General features: G+C 53.4%; 1 protein-coding gene, 1 long non-coding RNA gene and 1 pseudogene across 2 annotated transcripts in view; 1 reads left to right on the top strand and 2 right to left on the bottom strand.

Moving 5' to 3' along the window:
• The window catches only part of WTIP (WT1 interacting protein), a 26,225-nt gene extending 5,309 nt beyond the window's left edge, over positions 1 to 20,916 (top strand). Inside the window, exons 2-8 of the mRNA XM_077855410.1 lie at positions 625 to 726; positions 9,895 to 9,962; positions 10,119 to 10,181; positions 10,343 to 10,473; positions 11,273 to 11,324; positions 12,006 to 12,074; positions 15,040 to 20,916. Of these exons, the coding sequence (XP_077711536.1) occupies positions 625 to 726; positions 9,895 to 9,962; positions 10,119 to 10,181; positions 10,343 to 10,473; positions 11,273 to 11,324; positions 12,006 to 12,074; positions 15,040 to 15,177 (623 nt within the window). The 3' untranslated portion in view covers positions 15,178 to 20,916. The remainder of the gene's footprint in view (positions 1 to 624; positions 727 to 9,894; positions 9,963 to 10,118; positions 10,182 to 10,342; positions 10,474 to 11,272; positions 11,325 to 12,005; positions 12,075 to 15,039) is intronic.
• On the bottom strand, positions 19,150 to 25,107 carry LOC144288000 (uncharacterized). Its single transcript, XR_013355928.1, has 2 exons — positions 24,100 to 25,107; positions 19,150 to 20,885 (listed from the first exon to the last, which is right to left on the bottom strand). It is a non-coding gene; the product is annotated as an uncharacterized LOC144288000 (long non-coding RNA).
• Positions 23,367 to 24,088, bottom strand: LOC144295984 (glutaredoxin-3 pseudogene; annotated as a pseudogene).

The following is a 25,107-nucleotide window of genomic DNA, read 5'->3' as shown; positions in this document are numbered from 1 at the left end:
AGTATAAACGTGTCACTCGTGGGGCCCCCTGGGTGACTCAGTCAGTTAAATGTCTGTCTTCGGCTCAGGTCATGATTCCAGGGTCCTGGGATCGAGCCTGGCATCGGGCTCCCTGCTCAGAGGAGAGTCGGTCTCTCCCTCTCCCCCTGCTCGTGCTCTCCTGCCCCTCAAATAAATAAAGTCTTTATTAAAAATGTCCTTACTATTTTTAAAGATTACTTATTTATTTATTGGGAGAGAGCGTGTGCTTGAGGGTGCATGTGAGCAGGGGAAGGGGCAGAGGGAGGGAGAGACGCTCAAGCAGGCTCTGAGCTGAGCAGGGAGCCCGACGTGGGGCTCGATCTCCCCACCCTGAGATCACAACCAAGAGTCAGATGCTGAGCCGACTGAGCCACCCAGGCGTCCTGCGTGTCGTTGGTATTTTGATGCCAAGGGCGGTGCCGGGGACTCTGCTTACTTCTTTGAATCTCAAAGAGCAGCAGACACAAACCCAGGACACCCTCGTGGTTCCCACGTTAGCTGTTAGCTGTTAGTACCTGAGCGATGGAGGCCTTGGGAAGCTCATCGGCCCCAGGTGAGGCAGCCTTAGGTCGGGGGCTGACCTCTCCTGCTTCTCTCCCGTAGGCATTTGCATCAAGTGCGGGCTTGGCATCTACGGAGCGAGGCAGGCCTGCCAGGCCATGGGGAGCCTCTATCACACGGATTGCTTCACCTGTGACTCCTGTGGTAGGTGACCTCTTCCTCTGCCCTCTGACACCTAAGTGCCCAGCACCTGCTACCAGCTCTGGCCCAGGTGGAGTGTGGAGGAGGCTGAGTTGTGGCCCCTCTCCTTCTGGGCCTGGCCTGCTTGGGAGGTCCAGGCCCCCCGGGGAGATCCGCTGGGCCCTGGGGAGGGAGGTGTGGAACCAGGAGGGGAGCCCTGTGCCGCCAGAGGGAAAGGCTGCCCCTCGGGCCCTTGGCCTTGGGGCCCCATGTCTCCTGGCTGCCTGGGTGGGGCGCGTGGTGCTAGAACTGTGCTTCCTGCCTGGGCGTGGGGCTGCTATTTCTTTTCCCTGCAGTTTACTTATTGTTTTTCTCCCAAGTATCAACTAAAATGTTATAATTTAACCTAGACGAAATTCTAAAAAGAAAAAAGTAGCTATTATCCAACCAACCTAATAAATCTTCACTCTTGATTCCACCCTCTTTTCTTCAAGCTTTGCCCCGAAGCAAATATCTTTCATTTATTGATACTAAGCACTTTAATATTTTATGTTACAGGAGTGTAGTACACGCACAGTGTTAAGTCAGAGTGTCCTGAGAAGCTGTTTTTGCCATAGCAGAAACCACTCCTCTTTCCATTTCTGGTCCCATTCCCCAGAGGCAACTGCTTGGTACTTTTTTTTTTTTTTTTTAGCAGTTTCTAGAATCTAGTACACATCCCTGCATCTGTAACAATCATACACTGCTGTCTCTTTTTCTTTTTTAAAAAAGATTTTATTTATTTCTTTATTCAGAGAGTGCGGGTGGGGATGTGCCATTTTCAGACTTATTTTTGCTTTGACAGATGAGGAACAGGTTCTTACACTGCCCACTTCTCTTCCTTCCAGTTTTCTGAGTGTAATTCCATCATAAGTTGTGGTCAAGGGACGCCTGGGTGGCTCAGTGGTTGAGCATCTGCCTTCAGCTCAGTCATGATCCCGGGATCCTGGGATCGAGTCCTGTGTCAGGCTCCATGCGAGGAGCCTGCTTCTCCCTCTGCCTGTCTCTGCCTCTCTCTCTCTCTGGGTCTCTCATGAACAAATAAATAAAATCTTTAAAAAAATTAAATTAAATAAATAAGTTGTGATTAAGTCAATAAGCCAGGTTTATGTTACTTTGAGTATTTAAAAATTCACGGCAGAGCCAAAAATTATACTGTGATCACATTCTGTAGTTTTTTACGTTTCCTTTTTTTTTTTTTTTTCCTTTTTTAACCTTTTCTTTCCCTTGTATTGGCTTGTTTCATCCTATCTTTGTCCCTCCACCTCCTTCCCCAGGCCCCATTATATAAGGCATCCTACTGAATTTCCACTGGGAGGCCCTCTGGACCCCTGTGGAGTGCCCATTCATTGCTTTGCCCTGTTGTATCCTCCCTGCATTGAATCCACTCTTTCCTGGAAGCTTTTAGCTGGGGAGAACAGAGATGCTGCTGAGGAGGCTTAAACTCAGAATATTTTTTGGCTCCCTGAACTGGGAACCCAGAGATAAGGGCTGGCTTCAGGTTGTGATTGATCTAGTGGCTCAGGCCCTATGAGAAGCTTGGCTCGGTTTCTCTTGGGTTTGGCTTTTGCCTTGGGGCAGCTTCTTTTAGGGTGGTGAAATGTCTGAGGCAGCTTGAGACTTCCATTGGTGCCCCGCTGGTCTGGAGGAAGAGGGGACATCTGTTCCGGTCACATTTTTGGAAATTTCTTTTCCAGAAAGCACCTAGCAAATATCTCTTTGTATGTCATTGGCCAGAGCATCTCACACATCCATTCCTGAGCCAGTCTTTTTGGCGGTGGGGAGTGTGATGATTGATTGACCGACTTGCCTGCGTCTCTGAGTAATACCGTAATAAGGGAGGAGGAGTTATCTTTATACTAATCAAGCCCATCGAGGGATAAGGGGAGTGGATTCAGGCTTCCCTTGAAGGAACCAGGCTGTCTGAGGTAAGGTTGGCTACTGAACAACGTGGAGGAGAAAGAAAGAATCAAAGCTGTGAAGCATTGCCTACGAGATTTTGCTCCCGTTACCTAAGAAAGGGCACGTGGGAGGTCAGTGTTCTGAATTCTGCTCTAAAATGCCTTTATTCTATGCTCATACATCGTAGTTTGGAATAGATTCCTAAATTTGAAACATTTTTCACTCCGCATTTTTTTTAATCTTTTTTTTTTTAAGATTTTATTTATTTATTTGAGAGAGAGAGTGAGTGAGAAAGAGCACAAGAGGGCGCAGGAACAGGAGTAGGGATGAGGGTGTGGGGAGGAACAGAAGGAGAGGGAGAAGCAGGCTCCCTGCTGAGCAGGGAGCCCAGACTCGGGGCTTGATCCCAGGACCCTGGGATCATGACCTGAGCCAGAGGCAGCTGATTAACAGACTGAGCCACTGAGTGTGTGTGTGTTTGTGTGTGTGTGTTTTAAAGATTTTATTTTTAAGGAATCTCTACATCTGACTTGGGGCTTGAACTTACAACCCTGACTGTGATCAAGAGTCCTACTCCCCAAGGCCTCAGCCAGCCAGGCGCCCCTCACTCAGCATTTTGAGGTCGTAGTTTTACCTTCCAGCGGCCACTGTTGCTGCTACGTTCTGATGCCCTTCTGATTCACGATTGTGTGTGCGTGCTCCGGGTTTTCCTTTGGGGAGCTCTTGGGAGGACTGTCACGTTGCACAAGTCCTGGCTACGGTGGCCTCTGGGCAAGGCCGTGTGCTGCCCAGTTCCAGGTGGTGTCACTGACCTCGATACAACGGCAGCCGTGCTCTTGAATTTGGACGATACAGCTTGTGTGTTTTATTTATGTGTGGTGTAGGCTTTTTACCACTGCGGTTGTCCTGGGCACACACAGAGCCCTGCGAGACTGGAGATTTGCCCCCTTGGTTCTGGGAATTTTTTTTGTGTGTGTACTAGTTATTTTATTCCCCTTTTTTTCTCCAGAACCGAATTCACCAGTGTATAATCAAGATAATACATTATGTCCAAGTTGAGTTTATTTGAAGACGACTAGGCCGGATTCACATTAAAAAACTCATTAATGTATATATAGATGCCTGGCTAGCTCAGTCGGTAGAGTGTGCGGCTCTTTTTTTTTTTTTTCTTTGAGAGAGATTTTATTTATTTATTTGAGAGAGAATGAGAAAGAAAGAGCACAAGCGAGACTCCATCCAGGACCCAGGGATCATGACCTGAGCCCAAGGCAGATGCTTAAGTGACCGAGTCACCCAGGTGTCCCTAAAGTTTCAGGTCTTTTATCAATTTAGGGAAAAATCTTAGCTATTTTATTTTCAAAAATTGCTTCTCTCCCATTCTATTATTTACTTCTAGAATTCAAATTCGGAGTAGTAGACTTTCTTATTCTATTGGGTCTCTTAATCTCTTCCTCTCATATTATCCATTTCTCTGTCTCCAATTCTGTTTAATTTCCTCAGATCTGTCTTACAGAAACTAGAATCCAGATCACTTATTTTTGTCTTCAGCTGCGTTTTTTCTCTTTAAAGATTTATTTATTTATTTATTTATTTATTTATTTATTTATTTATTTATGATAGACATAGAGAGAGAGAGAGAGAGGCAGAGACACAGGCAGAGGGAGAAGCAGGCTCCATGCAGGGAGCCCGATGTGGGACTCGATCCCGGGACTCCAGGATCGTGCCCTGGGCCAAAGGCAGGCACCAAACCTTTCAGCTGCGTTCAACCTCCTACTGAACTCTTTCATTGAGTTTTTCATTGCATTAATTGGATTTCTTTTATCTCTAGAAGTTCTCTTTGGTCCTTTTTTTTAAAAAAAATATTTATTTATTTTTCCTTTGGTCCTTTTTTCAAAATTTGCCTCAACATTTTTGATAGTGTCTTGCTTTTTTTTTTTTTAGGATTTTATTTATTTACTCATGAGAGACATGGGGGGGCGGGGCAGAGACACAGGCAGAGGGAGAAGCAGGCTTCCTACGGGGAGCCCCATGTGGGACTCGATCCCAGAACTCCAGGATCACGTCCTGAGCCGAAGGCAGATGCTCAACTGCTGAGCCACCCAGGCATCCCAGAAGATTTTCTTTTTAAGTAATTTCTACACTCAACATGCGGCTCGAACTCCTATCCCTGAGATCAAAACTCACATGCTGTACTAAGCCAGCCAGGCACTCCTATACTTTTTTTTCCTAGCAATGGAGTTTCTGGGTCCTGGAGTAACATTTGTGTCACTTTAATATATGCTGCTAAGCGGTTTACCACAGTAGACAAAACAATGTATTATCCCACTGGCAATGTATTAGAATTCCAGTTTTTCCTCTTTCCCACCAGCAGGTAGCATCGTCAGTCTTCCACCATTCGAGTGGGGGTGGTGTGGTATATTAATGAGATTTTTTTTTATTTTATTTTATTTTATTTTATTTTATTTTATTATTCTTTAAAGCTTTTGTTTATTCATGAGAGACACACAGAGGCAGAGACACAAGCAGAGAGAGGGAGAAGCAGGCTCCCCGTGGGGAGCCTGAGGCAGGACTTGATCCTGGGACCCCAGGATCATGCCCTGGGCCGAAGGCAGGTGCTCAACCGCTGAGCCACCCAGGCACCCATGACACTCTGTTTCATCACATGGTTTTGTAATTTTTGATTGTGGAGGTCAGCCTGTGGGAATTGGGTGAGGTCTGTGTGGAGGGAGATTTCCCCGGGGAGTATTTTTTTTTAAGCTTTTATTTTTTAAAATATTTATTTATTTATTTTTAAAGACTTTATTTAATCACGAGAGACAGAGAGAGAGAGACAGAGACAGAGAGAGGCACAGGCAGAGGGAGAAGCAGGCTCCATGCAGGGAGCCTGACATGGGACTCGATCCCGAGTCCCCTAAGTAACCTCTGTACCCAATGTGGGGCTCCAACTTGCATCCGTGAGATCAAGAGTTGCACGCTCTACCGTCAGAGCCAACCAGGCGCCCCCCCACCCATGTATTAGTAGCTCGCTCCTTTTTATTGCTGAGTAGAATTTTATTGTATGAACATACCACAGTTTGTGGTACGTTCACACACTGATAGATTGTGCTGTGAACATTCTCGTACAGGTCATCTGTGGACAAATGTTTTCATTTCTCTCTCGGGTAAATTCCAAGGAGTGGAATTTCTGGGTCATAGGCTAAGTGTATGTTTAACTTCATAAGAGACTGCCAAACTTTTCCAAAGGGGGTTGTGCCATTTTCATACTCCCACTAGAAATGTTAGAGTTGGGTTATTCTATGTGTTTGCCAACAAGTGGTATTTTCGTCTTTTTAATTCACCCATTCTAATGGATGAGAAATGGTATCTCTTGGTTTTAATTGCATTTCCCTGATGACTAATAAGGTTGAGCGTCTTTTTTGTCTGCCTCTTGGCCATTTATATCTTCTTTTATGAAGTCTGTCCGGGTCTTTTGCTCAGCTTTTGAATTGAGAGTTACTTGTCTTTTATTACTTAGACTATATATATTCTGAGTAGAAGTTTTTTTCAGATGTATGTTTTATGAATATATTCTCATGGTATTTTTTTTTTTAAGTAGGCTCCATGCCCAGCATGGAGCCCAGCATGGGGCTTGAACTCACGACCCTGAGATCAAGACCCGAGCTGAGATCAAGAGTCGGACGCTTAACCGACTGAGCCACCCAGGCACCCCTCATAATGTACTTTTGTGTATGGTATGAGGTGAGGAATTGAGTTTCATTTTTGTTCCATATTTCATTTTTTCCCTTCAGTTGTCATAGCACCATATGCTGAAAAGACTTTGCTTTCCAACTTGTGTGTTTATTGAAATATTTATGGGTCTATTTTTGCATTCTGGTCTGTTCCACTGATCTTTAGGTCTTTCCTTACCCCAATATTACACTGTCTTGATTACTTGAAGTCTTAAGATAGGCAGTGTAAGTCTTCCAGAATTGTTAATCTTTTGCAAGATTATTTGGCTATTTTGGTTCTTTGTATTTTTATATAAATTTTAGAATTGGAAGGCAGCCCTCAACGCAAGGGTTTGAAAGAAGAAAAGAATGAAACAGAGTAGAATGGCATGTCAGTATCCACAAAAAAATAAGAATGCTGGGATCTTAATTGTGTAGTGTTGCACGTACAAATCAATTTGGGGAGAATTGATGACAGAACATTTGAAGCCACGAAGATGATGGTCAGGGACTGAGAGGTTTTTTTTTTTTTTCCCTACGTGCAAGCTGATGAGTTTGTCTGCCACTGTTCCACCGATGCTGACTGAAGACATGAGTCTCCTGGGGCAGAAGCTCACAGCCCTGCAGGCAGGATGAGCCTCACATTTGAATCCTTGTGCATGCCCTCAAGTCTCATGGGGGTGACGCAGGGGGCGCCAGGCGGGTGCTGCAGAGCAGTGGGTCTCTGTAAAGGCTGGAAGCCCTGAGCTTAGGGAGCCCTCATGTTTTATAGTGGGCTGCCAGCAACGCTATGTGACCTGTGTTTCTGAGAAGCACATTATCTGTATAAGCTGGACAGCAAACAAACCTGCTTTCGACTTCAGAGGGACATAAGCCATCTTTGTTTTCTAAGCCGTTTGTTCCACAGATGTCCTTGGGGAGGTAGTTCCGAACGAAAGCTGCCAGTACCCTGTAACATATGCAGAAGTGTGAGAGACCCAAGGGGGAGCTGGTCTTCCAGCAACGGTAGATTGTTCTACTCATGGAGGTTTTTTTTTTTTTTAAGATTTTATTTATTTATTCATTCATTCATTCATTCATGAGAGACAGAGGCAGAGACACAGGGAGAAGCAGGCTCCATGCAGGGAGCCCGACGCGGGACTCGATCCCAGGACTCCAGGACCATGCCCTGGGCCAAAGGCAGGCGCTAAACTGCCGAGCCACCCAGGGATCCCCTATTTATGGAGGTCTTTTGAAATTCCTCTCATCAAAGTCTCGTTTGGCAGAGTGAGGGTCACACATATCTCTTATTAAATTTATCCCTCAATATTTTGCAGGGTTTGGGGGAGGCTGTTATAAATGCAGTTTTAAAAATTGTAAGTTCTTTTTCCACTCATTCATTACAGGATATACAAATATATTTGGTTTCACATTTCACATTCTACAACCCTGCTAAGCTCATTTATTAGTTCCGGTAGGGTTTTTTTCAGGTAGATTCCCTATGATTTTCTATATAACACAATCATATCCTGAAGAAAGATAGTTGTACTTTTTCCTTTCCAATTTTTAATTTTTTTCCCCTGTCATATTGCACTGTGTAGGGCCTCTAGTCCCATGCTGAATCCTAAGGGGAAGGAAAAGCCTCTAATGTTTCCCCCTAATGTCTGATGGCAGGTCACGGTTTCTCGCAGGTGCCCTTTATCAGGGGAGGAGGCTCCCTCCTGTTCCTGGTTAGGCGCTGTGGTTTTTCTCCTGACTCCGGTGGGCTGCCTCTAACAGCAGGCAGGTCTGCTGGGGCTCTTGTTTTGACAGGAACACCCCTTTCACGAGGGCCTTAACTGGTGAGAGTTATACTTCTAATGTTCACAGATTATGACAATTCATTCTGGAACGTCTGCTCTGAGTCCCACTGAAGTGATTTTTTTTTTTTTTTAAAGATTTTATTTATTTATTCATGATAGTCACAGAGAGAGAGAGAGAGGCAGAGACACAGGCAGAGGGAGAAGCAGGCTCCATGCACCGGGAGCCCGACGTGGGATTCGATCCCGGGTCTCCAGGATCGCGCCCTGGGCCAAAGGCAGGCGCCAAACCGCTGCGCCACCCAGGGATCCCTGAAGTGATTTTTTAAAAAACATTTTATTAGGGATCCCTGGGTGGCTCAGCGGTTTAGCACCTGCCTTTGGCCCAGGGCATGATCATGGAGACCCAGGATGGAGTCCCACATCAGGCTTCTTGCATGGAGCCTGCTTCTTCCTCTGCCTGTGTCTCTGCCTCTCTCTCTGTGTCTCTCTGTCTCTCTCATGAATGAATGAAATCTTTAAAAAAATTATTATTTTTATTTTTAAATATATTTTACTTATTTATTCATGAGAAACACAGAGCGAGAGAGGCAAAGACACAGGCAGAGAGAGAAGCAGGCTCCACGCAGGGAGCCCGACGTGGGACTCGATCCCAGGTCCCCAGGGTCACGCCCTGGGCCAAAGGCGGCGCTAAACCGCCGAGCCACCCGGGCTGCCCCTTAAAAAACACTTTAAAAATATTTATTTATTTTAGAGAGAGACAGAGATCATGGGCGGGGGGGTGTACAGAGAATCTCAAGCAGACTCTGCTGAGCACAGAGCCTGATGCGGGGCTTAATCTCATGATCCTGAGATCATGACCTGAGCTGAAACCAAGAGTCAACTGACTGTACCACCCAGGCACCCCTGAAGCAATTTTTTTTTTTTTTTAAGATTTGTTTATTCATGAGAAACACAGAGAGAGGCAGAGACAGAGGCAGAAGGAGAAGCAGGCTCCCTGCGAGGAGCCTGATGTGAGACTTGATCCTGGGACTGTGGGATTGTGACCTGAGCCAAAGGCAGATGCTCAACCGTTGAGGCACCCAGGGGTCCCACAAATGTATTTTTTTTTAAAGACTTTATTTCTCTGACAGAGAGAGAGAAAGTATAACCAGGGGGAGCAGGAGAAGGAGAAGCAGACTCCTCACTGAGCAGGGAGCCCGATTCAGGACTCGATCCCAGGAACCTGGGATCATGACCTGAGCTGAAGGCAGACGCTTAACTCATTGAGCAACCCAGGCGCCCCAGCAAATGTATTTTTAAAAATTGACCAGAACAGCAGTTTACACATGAAAAGCACTTCCTTATATATTTGCTTTGAGAACCTCTTACAACAATCTGTCAGTGGGTTCTGTTTAATTTAAAAAATATATTTGTTACTTTATCTTTTTTAAGATTTTATTTATTTATGATAGAGAGAGAGAGAGGCAGAGACACAGGCAGAGGGAGAAGCAGGCTCCATGCAGGGAGCCCGACGTGGGACTCGATCCCAGGGCTCCAGGATCGTGCCCTGGGCCAAAGGCAGGCGCTAAACCGCTGAGCCACCCAGGGATCCCAATCCCCTATTTATTATTTTAATAGTAATGACCTACTAATAAAGGGAAATGTTAAAATTTGCCCATAATCTGCTTCTCATCTGTTGGAGAAGAGTCCTGAGAAATGGAACCAGGGGCTCGTCGCTGGGTTCCAGTGGCCCAAGGCCCCCTTCTCGATCCCCGTCCTTGCAGGGAGACGACTCCGAGGGAAGGCGTTCTACAATGTGGGTGACAAAGTCTACTGCCAGGAGGACTTCCTGGTGAGCCGGAGCTGGGCCCTGGCTGGTGCCTTGGGTGGGAGCAGGGGAGGGGGCCCTCCTGCTTCACAGGGAGACCTGGGGCCGGGAGGCAGGTGCTGGCTGGGCAGCGAGTGCCCCTTTGTCACCTAACATTCTGGATCCCTTGTGTCCCGTCAGTACTCCGGGTTCCAGCAAACAGCCGACAAGTGTAGCGTGTGTGGACACCTCATCATGGAGATGGTGAGACCCTCCCCCAGCCTCCTGGAGCCCCTCTGACAAGAGCGGTCTTAGGACCCCCCGTCACCTGTTGCAGACCTGCCAAGGGCTCAGAGCCAGAGCCTCTTCGGGGGCTGTGCTGAGCCTTCCGTCTGCACTGACCCTTCAGTGCCTCCCACCTCCAGATCCTGCAGGCCCTTGGGAAGTCCTATCACCCAGGCTGCTTCCGGTGCTCGGTGTGCAACGAGTGCCTGGACGGGGTGCCCTTCACAGTGGACGTGGAGAACAACATCTACTGTGTCAGAGACTATCACACGTGAGTCCCGGCGCCGTGGGGCAGGTGACCCCCGCCGTTTCTCCCGCCTCCCCGGGAGCATCTTTCCCCCCTGCCTGTCTGGGTTCTCCATTCCTGGCCTTTCCACCTCCAGCCTCCCCATCAGTCGGTCCTCAGTGGTGGGCGCAGGGCCTGGATCTGTCTGGAACCCTCTCTTGGATGATTCAGCGCCAGTCGTCTCTTTCCTCTCCCTGCCTTTGCCTGCATGTTCCGTCTTCTTAGTCGGCGGTGGGGGCGGGGCGGGGACACTCTCCTGGCTGCCCCACCTGCACCTGTCCCTCTGCTCCCAGGGGCCGACCACCTCCCTGGGGGGGGGGGCTTGGAGCCTCTGCAGAGTCCTTTCCCTGGCCGGCTGGCGTCCACGTGAGCAGCCAGTCCTTTCCCCCAGCTGTGGCTCCAGGCCCGGCCTGCTGAGCTCTGGTCCCGTGCGGCTGCCGCGCGTGGGGTTGGTGCCCTGCATGGATCACGAGTACTCACTGTGGAGCTGGGCTTTGTGGGGGTCTCAGCTAGGGGAGTCCCCCCCCCCGGACAATTAGGGGAGAGGGTAAGGAGAACCCGAAGCCATCCCGGAGGAGCTGATGGGGTGGCTGTGAATTGGGGAGCCAGATGAAAGGCCCAGAAGGCACCGCAGAGGCTGCCCCCCTGCAGTGTGTCCACATAAGGAAAGGGGTCCTGAGGCTTGGGGCCATGTCGAGGGGCTCCCGTGGGTGGGTGGGTCTGCCTTTCTGCCCTTGGCCTCTGGCCACTCAGGGGTCACTCCCGGTTTCCTTTATTCTTCCAGGGTTTTTGCACCAAAATGTGCCTCCTGTGCCCGTCCCATCCTCCCTGCACAGGTAGGAACCACTCACGTGGAGATGACCAGGTGCCTGGCCCAGCCTTGCCTGGTTCTGCTCAGGCTGGCCCCAGGCCTTGGGCCCCCGGGGGAGGAGGAGCAGATGCTCCTGCCCCGTATCCCTCAGGGCCGAGGGCTGTGTTGTGCCCATAAGCGCCCGTGTGTCCTAGCAAGAGTTAGAAGTGGTGGCCCTCAGCTCCGTTGCCCACGGACGTAAGGATGGCTCCGTGGGTCTGTTCGCCCTGCAGGCTGAGGTGGTGGGGGGAGCAGGCGAGAGAAGGTTGCAGTCTGTGCAGGAGACATCCTGGGGGGGCTCTCCGGCACCGTGCCTTCCACCCACGCTGGCTCTGCCCCAGGCTGGTGTGCCTGGGGAGGCAGGACTGGCGGTGGCCCTTCCTGACTGCAAAGAACTGAAAAGAACATGTAGACACACGTAGACACTCACGTGACAGCTCTCACGGATGCGTGTGCGTGCTCTTGGGTGTCGCTGCGGGGGGACATCCATTCGTGTGCACCTGCCGATGCCCGTTCTGCCCGCCGTGGGAGCACCACAGGCAGGGTCCACATGGGCACGAATGCGCACCTGCCACGACCAGGCCGTGTTGTGTGGTGTGTGCACCCCACACAGGTCGCCCCAAACCCCAATTTGCTGATTGTGTCCGAACCCCGTCTCTTCCTCCAGGGCTGTGAGACGACCATCCGTGTGGTGTCCATGGACAGAGACTACCATGTGGAGTGTTACCACTGTGAGGTGAGCCTGGGCCCCCCCGGAATGCTGGTGGCTGGGCAGCCCCCCTCCATGTAGGACCCTTTTTTTTAAAAAAAAAAAAAAAAAGATTTTTATCTGTGAGAGAGCACGAGTGGGGGGGCGGGGAGAGGGAGAAGCAGGCTCTCCACTGAGCAGGGAGCCCGACACTGGACTCGATCCCAGGACCCCAGGATCCCGACCAGCGCCAAAGGCAGCCGTTTAACCAACTGAGCCAGCCAGGTGCCCACACGCAGGTGTCCACTTCTCTCGGTGTCCTGTGGGCCCAGCTCCCCGGCTCTGGTTCTGTCCCGCACTCCCCGCCGCCCCAGGGGGCCCTCTCCCTTCTCCCCAAGCTATGTCCTCAGCCCACTTCCTATTGGATCAAATATTTACTGAGGGTCTCCAGGGGGTGGGGTGCTGGGGATGCACAGGGATGAGCCTGGAGCCCCCACTCTTGCAGCAGGGATGAGTGCTCTGGCAACGTCTACACAGGTCGTTACCGCAGTCACGGTGACTTGTCGGAGTAGGTGGGAGGCCTTGGAGAATCAGGGAAGGCTTTCAGGAGAGGGGGACGCCCCAGCTAAGACGGTGCCAGGGCGAAGGTGCGCAGCTGAGTCAGGAGGAGTTGGCAGGAGCTGGGACGTGAGGCTGAGGACCACGCACTGATCCTGGGGGCGGTGGAAAAGGGTGACACGGTGGCAGGAGCACTTTGGGGAGGGGGCTCTTGGCCGTGCGGAGAACGGCGGGGCTGCGGTCCTGGCTCGGGGTGGCTCGTGGGGTTGCGTGCTCGCCAGGCAGTTAAAAGGGACTGGGTTTGGTCAGTGACCGGACAGGGCAGTTTGGGGGTTAGGAGGTGGCCACGGGGAGCCCTGGAGAAAGTGAGGGCGTGGGGGGGAGCGGAGAGGTGCCCTCATCTGGGGCCCCGGGGACGCCCGAGTCCAGGGGCAGCAGCTACACGGGCTGGAGTTCAGACTCTGGCTGCGGGCCTAGGAATTTGGGAGTCGGGGCACCCATAGGTCTCTCTTCTCTGATACTCTCCCCCGAGGTCTCCAGTGGTTTGGGCCCCCCCAAATTTTCAACTCAAGGACAGTGGGCCCTCTTTGGGGCCTGGAGAACCTCGTGAGGTGGTCACCTGCGCACTTGTAGGGCTCACCCCGCTGCTCCCCCGTCTCCAGGGCCCGAGGGTCCGTGTCGCGTATCTCGCACCCAGAGCAGGGGACGTAGGATGAGACCCAGGCCTTGCTGCCGCGTGGCTGGAAGCCCGAGGCCCGAGGCCCGTGTGGGGGAGGCCAGGGCGCGAGGGAGTCTCCCAGGGAAGTCGCAGCGGCAGGAGAGGGGCCCAGCACAGCCCAGCAACGGCGACCTTTGAGGGGTGCTGAGGGGCCATACGGGGAGGCCAGGCCGAGTGAGCACAGAAGAGGTGGGAGAAAAGCCGAGAACAGCATGTCGGGCCTCAGCCCCAGGGAGAAGCGGGAGGGAGGGTCAGCGAGAGCTTCAGTGGCACTCAGGGGACGGCCTGGAAGCAGGTGGCCCTGGTGGGGGCAGGCGGCCCAGCGGGAACTGGGATCCTGCTGCGGGACCCGGGAAGGAGGCGCCCTAGTTCCCCCGTGGCAGTGACAGGGCGTCCTGTCTGCTGTCCTGGGGGCCGTGGGGTCCCCCTGGGGCCTCCGAGCACTAGAGCAGGCGATCAAGGCAGGCTTCAGGGGTGGGGCGCCAGGGCCGGGGAGACCCTTGTCCCCAGGCCTCCCTGGTGTGTGGTGGTTAGCGGCAGGGCCCGGTGCGAGCAGGACAGGTGTTGGGGTCAGGGCTGCGGAACCCTCAAAGCAGGGTAGCCCTGGGTGTGGTGGGAGTGTGACCAGAGGGGGCTCCTTGGGGAGGGGACGGAAGAGGTTGTGTGGTGGCCTTGCCCTCCATGACCCTTGTGTGTGTGGGGGCGAGGGAGGCAGGAGGGAACCCCTGGGTGGGGGGAGGCAGGAGGGGACCCCTGTGGGGGGGGCAGAAGGCACTTCTTGGTTGTCACTGTCCTGCTCTCAGTGGCTTTCTGCCGTGGACCCTCCCTCCGAGACTCTTGAGACTCTTCGCTGTGCCCTCGGGTCCACCCAGTTTGGGTTTTTTTCTAACTTGGGCCCCATCCCTCCGGCTCAGCTCCGCCTCCCCCTCCCCCCCCCAGGGAGTCTGGGCGCCTGAATCCACTTCTCTTTTCTGGTTCTCTGGGCTCCCTGCGCTCCCTGGGAGGCGCTGTTTGTTGCTGTTTTTAATTTCTTTGAGGTGGGGGGAGAGGGAGAGGGAGGGAGAAGGAGGGAGAAAGAGGGAGGGAGAGGGAGGGAGAGGGAGGGAGAGGGAGGGGGAGAGAGGGAGAGGGAGGGGGAGAGAGGGAGGGGGAGGGAGGGAGAGGGAGGGGGAGGGAGGGAGAGAGGGAGAGGGAGGGAGAGAGAGAGGGAGAGGGAGGGAGAGGGAGGGAGAGAGGGGGAGGGAGAGGGAGGGAGAGAGAAGGAGGGAGGGAGAGGGAGGGAGAGACGGAGGGAGAGGAAGGGAGAGGGAGGGGGAGGGAGGGGGAGGGAGGGGGAGAGGGAGAAGGAGGGAGAGGGAGGGAGAGAGAGAGAGAGAGAGAGAGGGAGAGGGAGGGAGAAGGAGGGAGAAAGGAAGGAAGAGGGAGGGAGAGAGGGAGAGGGAGGGAGAGGGAGGGAGGGGGAGGAAGGGAGAGGGAGGGGGAGGGAGGGAGAGGGAGGGAGAGAGCCCCGAGCGCGCGGGGAGGTGGGGGGTGCGGGGTGGGGCAGCCCCAGCGGCCCCTCGGCGTGGGGTGCGCGCTCATCTCCCCGCCCTGAGGTCGCCCCCTCCGCGCCCCATCGCGGGTCCTTACGAGCCGCCCCCTCCGCCCCCTCCGCGCCGCGGCTCCCGGGCCGCCCCCCAGCCGCCCTCCCTCGGGCGCCCCCGCGCCCCGCTTACCCGCCGGCTGTGCTCTCCCTAGGACTGCGGGCTGCAGCTGAGCGGGGAGGACGGACGCCGCTGCTACCCCCTGGACGGCCACCTGCTGTGCCGCCGCTGCCACCTGCGGCGCCTGGGCCCGGGGCCCCTGCCCTCGGCCGTGCACGTCACGGAGCTCTGAGCGGGGCGGGGCGGGGCCGCGCGGGGCGGGGGCGGGGCGGGGCGGGGCCGTGTCGGAGCCGGGCGTCCGCCCCCCGCGCCCCCCGCGCCCCCCGCGCCCCCCGCCCGGCCGAGGGGCCGGCCCCCGGCGAAGCTGCTGCTATTTATTCACCGTCTGTGCCTGCCGGCCGCCCTGCCCTCCTCCGTCCTCCCTCCTCCCTCCTCCTCCCTCCCCTCCTTCCCTTCCTCCCTCCCCCCCCCACGCCTGCCGTTCCCGGGTCCCCCGCGCCCCTCCGCCTGGGGCGGGCACCCAGACCGCGTGCAGGGGCGCGGCGTGCGGGGCCGGCCCCCTCCCTCCCGGAGCGCCCTCGGGGCAGGGCTGGTCTAGCAGGCGGGGGCCTGGCCGAGGGCCCGAGGGCGCGCGTGTCCCGGCGGGTGGGGGTCCCGGGCGGGTGGGGCCCCCTTGGGGCGGGGCCGCGGAGGAGCCCCGCCTTCGGCCGCCGCGGGGTGGCCCCCGGGGTTCCGCCGGGTGTTTGCAGGCGCGGCCCCGCCGGGGGACCCGATCCCGCGCCCCGGGGGACCCGATCCTGGGCCCCTGCAGCCCTGGGCGGGAACTCGCGCGACTGCAGCCGCAGGGCTCGGTGGACAGAGGCCGCGAGGGGGCGCCCGGCCGCGTGGTCAGGCTCCGGGCACCCGCTACTCGACAAAAAGTGTATGATTTGACTTAAATTAAGTTTTTCCTTTGAGAATATTTTCATTTTCTTTAAAAGAATATAGTTTTCTTCTAAAAAAAGCAAACTTGGCCCCCGGTTGTTATTTCTTAGAAAAATTACAAGAAACTCACAGGTGTCCCCTTTGGAGGTCGCATAGCTCCGTTTCAGGGGATAAAAAAAAAAAAAAATGTGTTTTTAAACTATTTTTGTATGAATCCCTCTGAAATCCCAAAGTAGGTGTTTGCTTGTCAGGCTTCGGAATAACGTGGGGCTCTGTTTGTGGGGCTGTCTGAAGGGCAGTGGCCTAATGGGATGTGGTTTGGGGAAACTAGGAGAATACCCTTTCTCTGAAAGGCGACGCATCAGGGTTGGGAAGCGGGGACTTGCAGGGGGGGGGGCCCTGGGGGGGCCCTGCGGCCAGAGGCGCCTCTGGATATTTGGACTTAAGTCCCTTTGTGCCTGGACCCCCCCATACCCGGACCCCCCTCACCCCTCACACCCCCACCCCGGCTCCTGGCCTTGCCCTCCCCTAGTAGGTGCGGTCTCTCTGGTCTCTCTGCCGGTAGGGTCGGGCCAGTAGGTCGCGGCCAGGGAAGCAAGGCTGTGGGACTCGGATCAGGCCCTGGCGCGGCAGTAGGGTGCCACAGTGGGGTGCCGCCAGGGCCCAGCTGGGAGGCCCCCTGGAGGACTGAAGAAGCACCTCCCCGGGTCGTTGGGTGTTGGGCAACCAAGTACCTAAAGGCAGAGGCTGCCCTGGGACGGGAAAGCTGTTTTCCGAGAAGGGGACTGACCTGGGCAAGATCAGGGAGGCTTCTCGGAGGAGGAGGAGGCGATCCCAGCGAGAACGTTTCAGGAAGGGGGGGCTGGTTCTGGCTCTCGCTTACTCTTGAGCCGGCCGCTCTGCTCTCTAGCCAGGGCCTCCCAGGCTTCCCCCTTTTTCGCCTCTGATGTCCAGGCGGCTTTGGCCTCGGTCCCTCCTGGCTGCATACTCAGCCCTCCTCCTTTCTCTCCCTTCGTGGGGGCCCTGGAGGCACGCTTGTCCGCACTGCCCACGGGCTACCATGCTTCCCTCGGCGGGGGGCCCGAGTCCTCCCAGCCGAGCCCACCCCAGTTGGTGTGCCACACTTGGTTGGAAGTCGCAGCAAGGGAGCGCGTGACCCTGGGTGGGGGGCAGTGGCCGCATCTCTGGCCACAGTGGCCTCTTTTCTCCAGTTACTACACGTCGCTGAAAACCCAGAATTTTGGGCCATGCTCTCCACGCTCATTTGCCAAAAGCAGCATCTTCCAGGCCACTTTCAGGAGTTAGTGCTGCCCCGACGGTTGTTGAGACCGAGGGAGCCGTGGGAGAGCTGGACTCTGAGCCACGTAGATTGCCCATGACCCCCCGCCGGGGGTGCCCACCTGTACCCACCTGCCCCTGGGCTGCCTCCCCTGATGTTGGCGCCTGGTGATACTAGCTGCGCCTTTGTCACTGCTGTACTTCTGTGTATCCCGTTCGTGTCTGTCCTCTCACTGGACTGTGAGCCCTCCAGGCCAGGGTGTGTCTGCGCGGTTCGCTTCTGTGTCTCCCCCGTGCCTGAGCCACACCTGCCCTGGCCTTCCGGGTCGCAGCTCAGGACTCACCACCACCTTGCTTTGCACGTTCACACGCAGCCTTAGCTGCCCAGTGGAGGAGCCACGGGTGGAAGGAATATGAAGACCCAGGAATAGGAGCTGAACACAAATGCACTGTGCACATCAGGTGTGTGCGGGTGTGTCCCAGGCAGTACACTCCCAGCTGTGCCTCTGTGCCAGGGCCGCCGTTCAGTACTCCTGCCTCAAGGCCCAGACTTTTGAGTGCTGGGTCCCCTGCTCTGTGTGTGTGTGTCTGGGATGGTGGGCTCTTGGAGGGTTCTGGGAGTGGTTCAAGGGCGCGGGGTGTCTTCATGGGCGCGGGGTGTCTTCATGGTCCTGGGGTTGCAGGGGACGGTGCTGACCCCTCCTGGTCAGTGCTTCCTGTCCCTCTCTGGCCAGGAAACACAGATGAGCACCCGCTGAGCTGCAGATGAACTTGGGTGCCTTTGGTGGCCTTGCTCGGGAGGATCTAGAAGGGGTGGGCAGCTGGGGCAGTGTTTACGGGCCCTGGGAGGGGCTGGGCGTGGAAACCCACAGAAGCCATGTGGGCCCAGGAGTGACTTGGGGTCTGTGGGCCAGTCTGTGGCGGTAACAGGGTGAAGCAGCGGCGAGTGGGGCTGTGCTCGCCACCAGCTCTCTCACCTCGCCCCCCTCTCACCTCTGGTTAGCAGCTGCTTCCTGCAGCTCTGGGGGTAGGAGTGGCCTCGGCCTGCAGGGGCTCCTGGAGGGCTGTGGGTTGGGATCTGAGGCCAAGTCTGCAAGTGGGGGCAGCACCTAGGTTTGCTGGTGACCTTCCACCCAGGACAGCTCTGGGGGACCTGGCCCTGCATGCTGCGTGGTCTCTCTGCACCCTGAGTGGATGTGGTGGGTCCCCCGACTAGGGGAGGAGTCCATGCCTTGAGGACAGGGCAACTGCTTAGAGGAGGCCTGGGTGGGGGGCTCACAGAGGGAGGGGCCCATGTGGCCTGGCTGGTGGTGGGGAGGCTCCCAGGAGGGATTCTGTGTGACAGTGTCTCCTGGGATAGCAGGACCATTCTGAGGCTGTAGGCACTCACCCAGTGCTTGGTTCCTGGAGACACAGCTGGGGAAGTGTGTGGGGTCCCAGGGAACCTGGAAAACCCAAGAGGGATACAGCTGGAGTGGCAAGGTGCCTTCTCCCCTTCCATCTTTTTTTCTCTGGCCCCGACAGCACTGCTGGGCTGCCCTCCCTAAGCCTGGGCGGGGGTGTTACAGGTTGACCCTTTCCTGCAGAGGACAGCCTTGGGAGGTACCATGGGGACAGGGAGCAGAGAGGTGGCCCATGCTGTCGTGTATGGGGGTCAGGGACCACTCGTGAGTGAGGAGCCACCAGGTCCTAGGGGAAGACCACAGGAGCCCTGGGTGGGAGTGGGGGGGGGGTGTCTCACCGCTAGGGGTCAGGGGGGAAGGATTGCATTTAGCTGTGAGGTGGGCCCACCTTTTCTCTCTGTCCCCTTCTTTTTCCTTTTTTTCTCTTTTTTATTTATTTATTTTTAAAGATTTCTATTTAAGTAATCTCAACACCCAACGTGGGGCTCGAACTCATGACCCCGAGATCAAGAGTTGCATGCTCTTCTGGCTGAGCCAGCCAGGCACCCCTCTCCTCCCCCTCCTCCTCCCCCTCCTCCTTCTCCCCCCTCCCCCTCCCCTTCCTCCTTCTTTAAGTATTTAAAAACAGTCGTATTTGGTCTGATTGGGGAAACAAAGAATAACTCACTGGCTTTTGGACTGAGCACCTGAGTGGATGTGTCTTACCCCTTCCTTGGAGGGGAAGCATGTGGTAGAAACAGGTTCTGTGTGGGAGTGTAAGTTGAAAATTCCACTTTGCCACATGGAGGCAGAAGACAGACGCCCCTGTGTATGTGGCACAGGCCGTTGGGTATTTTAAGTGTGGAGCTCAGGGAGGAAGTCAGAGCTGTAGATACAGAGGTGTTCGTGGCTGAGATCACGGGGAAGGAGGGTGAGACAGAAAAGGGAATGGGCCCCACATCTAACTCGGCAAGGGGGTTGGAGCAGGGGTGGCTAGTGGGGCAGGCTGGCAGGGTGGGGAGGGTGGACAGGTGGCATCGGAGAAGCCTTGCAGAAAAAGGGCAGGGCCTGCAGCGGGGGTTTGGGAAAGATGGAGATCACTGTGACCTGAGTAAAGCTGTTGCAGGGCAGCAATGGGGCAAAAGCTCCCTGCCCGTGTCTGTGAGAGCATGTACGCCCCACATGGGCATTCCCAGGGTTGAGTTGGTTGAGTGGGTCAGTGAGGCTCTGAGAGCACTAACAGGTGCCTGACAAATGCTCAGTAAAAGCGAGTTACTGTTGTCTGGTGGATGGGGAAGTAGCCGAGACTCCGTGGCAGCCCTTCTGGAGGTCCTGGTGCCCCCATGTAGACTGGGGTGGTGGCTCCAGGTCCCGAAGGATAGAGGCGTTGGAGATGCCCAGCAGCACCTGCAGGCCAGCTTCGGGAGTCCGTGCTGAAACTGATTGCACCACCACCCAGGAGCTCCCAGCTCCGTTACTTGCCCCAGCCTGGGGGAGACCCTGGAGGAGGGGGCTGACTCCGGGAGGAGTCATTTATTGGACCTCACCGGGACAGCTAGCCTCGCAGATTCATCCTCCAGCCACTATGGTGCAAACTGGGGGCGCCAACAGCTTTGTGCTGAATGGGGAAGCATCCAGTGGTGGCACCGTGAATGGGAGCTGAGGACTGTCACCAGGGGGCCTTTTTGACCTCCTGTCTGACCAGAGAGATGCGGATCGCCACCGGGTGAGGAATGCCCAGATTCCCTTGTAGACCAGCTCAGTGCCACTGGAAGATGAGCCTTAGGACTCCAAACGCTAGTGGAGATCTACAGGCAGATGCACAAGGATGACGGCTGCAGACAGAGCTGAAGGAGCCGGACTGGCAGAAAAGCTCGAGCGGATCCAGGCTGCCCTGAGAGCCTGGCTCCAGAGGAAGCTCCGGACCAGAGAGCGGATTGGGGTTAACTGCTGCTCCACACCCCGGCCAGTCCCACGGGTCTGAGGCTTCCAAGGTATCGACTTGCTCCCTGTGGAAACCATTCCTGCCTGGAGCCTCTTGACAGACCAGCCTACGGAGCTGCGATGGTCCTGTTCTGGAGCGAGTTTGGCCATGTGGTGGTGGCTTTCTGGGGCTGAGAAAGGAAGTTGAGAAAGGGAGAGAGCTGTTTTCGTCTTCCTCTCAGGAAGGCAAGACTGAAGAAGCCCCGGGAGGCAGTGTGGTTCCCATTCCATCAAAACCCAGGTTAACCCTGACGAACGGAGGACCGAGTTCTCAAGTTCATGCTGGCGGATTTTAAGTGGGGTCTCGCTTGGGCCTGGCTTCATAACAGGACTTCCTTTCTCCCTTAGATGCTCACCTCAGAAGCTTTATGTTCTGTTTGCAAAAATAAATGTTTTAAATTAAATTCAGATACTATCAAATAGCATATGTTTATGATACTAGAAAAGAAAAAAAAAATCCACAGCCATTATTTTAACATGTTGAACGGTAGTTTCCGGAGCTACAACCTGCTGTGTACAGCCGTGTGTTGATGCCCACTCTGCTCTGTTAGAGACGTGAAATGGCGTTGGAGACTGTCTGAGATGTTATGGAGAGGTTTAATTGTAATTTGTAATAAAAGGTTTACCGCAGTCTGAAAAAAAAAGTGAGTTACTCTTATCACTTAGGTGAGCGAAAAGAGGATCGGGCATTTCTGCGGTTTGACTGCACTTGGGTCCCTATGTGGCAGTGTCCGTGTCACTTCAGCAGTGGTGTGGGCACACCTTGTGTCCATGAGACCTCTCACTGCACAGCTAGGACCACCTGCCAGGAGAGGACACTGGGCCGGGGCATGATGTGTGAAGACCTCCAGGCTCTTGCTTTTGTGATTCCAGAAAGATGTTGAGGTCACAGTGGTGTCCCTGACTCAGGTCAGCTCCCCCCTCAGAAGGGGCCACCGAGCCGGCTGTAGACCTTCTGCATGTCACCCCTGGCACCATGTCCATGTGGGAGGTGGGTCTTTGGGGCCAGGGCCCTCTGAGCAGCCCCCTGTGTCGGTCCTTCCCTGGGTCTCATGGCAATTCTCCATCTCTTCCCTTCCTCTCGTGCCACAGGGGCTCAGCGCACCCCTTGGTGCTGCTCTGAGCCCCCTTAGTGTGGTCCTGGTTACCTCCCTTCCCCATCCTGCTCAGGGCTGGGGCGAGACCTTTCCCTATGTCTTCATCAGGAGGAAATGTGCTGCTCTCAAGGTCCAACATGGAGTCATGGTTTTCTTGTCTTTTTTCATTTTATGATTTTTTAGAATTTTATTTCTTTCAGAGAGAGAGAGAAAGCATGAGCAGGGGGAGGGGCAGAGGGAGAAGCAGGCTCCCTGATGAGCAGGGAGCTGGGTGCTGGGCTCCATCCCAGGACCTTGGGATCATGACCTGAGCCAAAGGCAGATGCTTAAGCCACTGAGCCCCCCAGGTACCTCTCTTTTTTCAGTTTATATTGAGAAATAGATCATGTATACTGAGACTAGAAAACATCTATGTATAATTTAAAGAAAAGAACACATGCCAGTGGATCTACTTCCCAGCTTGAGAATAGAATACAACCTGGATCCCACATGTGCCCTTACCCCGGGCAGACCCCCTGTAGCTCCCCTCTCGGGCATAACCAGCACATGGAGTCATGTGTTGACTACCCCTGTACTGTTCTATATAGTTTTGCTACCACGTACCCTTAAACAATGTATTATTTAGTATTGAATGCTTTAGGACTGTCTTATATTAATCGGATCACCCTGTATGTTTTCTGTGTGTACTTCTGCTCAGTCTTACATTTTATTTTATTTTATCTTTTTTTCAGTCTTACATTTTAAAGATGCATCCATGTGCTTATGTGTGGCTGTAGTCATTCATTCTGGTTGCTGGGTAATATTCTTTGTTTCTTTTTTTTTTTAATTTTTTTATTTATTTATGATAGTCATACAGAGAGAGAGAGAGAGAGGCAGAGACAGAGGCAGAGAGAGAAGCAGGCTCCATGCACCGGGAGCCTGACGTGGGATTCGATCCCGGGTCTCCAGGATCGTGCCCTGGGCCAAAGGCAGGCGCCAAACCGCTGCGCCACCCAGGGATCCCTCTTTGTTTCTTTTTAAGATTTTACTTATTTATTCATGAGCAACACACAGAGAGAGGCAGAGACACAGGCAGAGGGAGAAGCAGGCTCCCTGTGGGGAGCCCGATGTGGGACTCCATTCCAGGACCCTGGGATCACAACCTGAGCCAAAGGCAGCCGCTCAACCACTGAGCCACCCAGGCATCCCAAGTCTTTAATCCATTTTGAGTTAATTTTTGTGAGTGGTATAAGATAGGCACCCAATTTCATTGTTTTGCATATAAATATCCAGTTTTCCCAAGACTATTTGTTGAAGAGCCTATCTTTTCCCCATTGAGTGTTTGTGGCTCCTTTGTCAAATATCAGCAATGACTGTGCATGCACGGGTTTCTTTCTGGGCCTTGGATTCCGTTCCATTGATCTAGGTGTCTGTCTCTCTGCCAGTGCCATGCCGTGTTGATCCCTACAGCTTTGTAGTATAGTTTGAAATCAGGAAGTGTGGTTCCTCCAGCCTTGTTCTTTCTCAGGATTGCCTTGGCTATTCAATCTCTTGTGCTTCCGCATGAATTTTTGGATTGCTTTATCTATTTTTGTGAAACATGCCATTGGAATTTTGATAGGGATTAGGATTTAATTATTAACTACATTGAATTTGGAGATGTTTGTCGTATTCCGGTTTTGGAGAAAAAAATAACATACATTTATTTAGCGCAACTTTTGGAAACTACGCAAACTGTAACTGGGTAAGAAGCATTTTTCTACCACTGATCCACTAAGTCATGAACTGTAATTTTCTTTCAGTTTCTTAATGATACCCACTCATCCAACAAGCTCCCCTTCCACATACAGCTGAGAGTATGTTGGCCGATTTGAGTTTTTAATTGTTATCGAAATTCTTATTCTCTAATATATCATCAAATGTCTCATAGTCAACACTGGTACTATTTAGTATTTCTGGAATTTGTTAGCTGAATGCACATTTTGCTTTCTGTTGTTTTTCATTACATTTCATTACAGAAGCTTTATTTGCCAGTACTTTGGATCTTTCCTCCAATTTGAGAGCGTGGAGGCAAATTGTATCTAGTTCTTCAGAGGTTTCTGGATCCTTAATTCAGTCAAGCCCTCCTCTGAGCTCTCCATGAACAGAGCTGGGAATAGATGGGCCAATTGGAGTAAGTTTTGAGGACCTGATGAACTTCTTCACCTGAGAGGATATCAAATCTGCTAAACCAAAAATTATGTTCGTTAAGAATGTCTGCCATCTGCTTGCTGAACCCGCCACATGGTTCCTGAAGAGTTCCTGTCATGAACAACCTGCAGGGAGCAGCCTGGGTGAATTTCTTCAGGCTTGGTTGACATCTTTAGGATCCTTCCTACCGCTAGGTGGAAAGGAACCACCTAGATGCATGTCCCTGAACTTTTTGGATCAACTCTTGCGTGTGTGCATCATCTAATCGGTCAGTTTTCTGAGAATTCTTGAAAAACAGAAAAGTGGGAACTCATTTCATACCTTTTAGGTATGTCAGGAACAGCTTTAGGTTCCAGCTTTATAGACGACACTTGGGGGTGTTCTTTGGCTCACTCTGCCATTAAGTTGTTCATCTGGGTACACTCTGGAGCCTATGGTGCCTAAAAATAAAGCACAAGGAGGGACTTGGCTCTGAGGTGCAGCAGCTCCTCAAAGTGTCAGGCCAAGCCAACCTCCACCGTGACCCCTGTTGCCTCAGCAGCCCGAGGGCAGGCTGCTGCCACCAGACCGGGAGTAAATTTATAGACAGCTTTGGGTGGTATGGACATATTAACAATATTCTTCTGAACCACGAGCATGGGTGTCTTTCCATTTATTTGTATTTTCTTCAATTTCTTTTTTTTTAAGGTTTTATTTATTTATTCATGAGAGACACAGAGAGAGAGAGGCAGAGACACAGGCAGAGGGAGAAGCAGGCTCCATGCAGGGAGCCCGATGTGGGACTCGATCCCAGGACCCTGGGGTCACACCCTGAGCTGAAGGCAGATAGATACTCAACCACTAAGCCACCCAGGTGCCCCTGTTTTCTTCGATTTCTTTTACATCAGTGGGCAGGTCTTTTGCTACTTTGGTTAAATTTATTCCTAGGTATCTTATTCCTTTTGATACAATTATGAATGGATTTCTTAATTTCTCTTTCTGATAGTTTATTAGTATGTAGAAACACAACACATTTTGTACATTTCTTTTGTATCCTGCAACTTTACTGAACTTGCTGGTTAGTTCTGTTTTGGTGGAATGTATAAGGTTCTCTATATAATATGTCATCCGCAAATAGCAACAGTTTTACTTCTTTCTTGTTTGGATGCCTGTTATTTCTTTTTCTTGCCTGATTGCTCTGGATGGGACTTTAAATATCATGTTGAGGGACGCCTGGGTGGCTCAGCGGTTGAGCATCTGCCTTCAGCTCAGGGCATGTTCCTGGAGTCCCAGCTTCGAGTCCCACGTCGGGCTCCCTGCACGGAGCCTGCTTCTCCCTCTGCCTGTGTC

The sequence above is a fragment of the Canis aureus genome, chromosome 1, assembly GCF_053574225.1.
Source record: "Canis aureus isolate CA01 chromosome 1, VMU_Caureus_v.1.0, whole genome shotgun sequence".
In the NCBI taxonomy this organism is placed as follows: Eukaryota; Metazoa; Chordata; class Mammalia; order Carnivora; family Canidae; genus Canis; species Canis aureus.
This window is presented reverse-complemented; position numbering and strand designations above follow the sequence as displayed.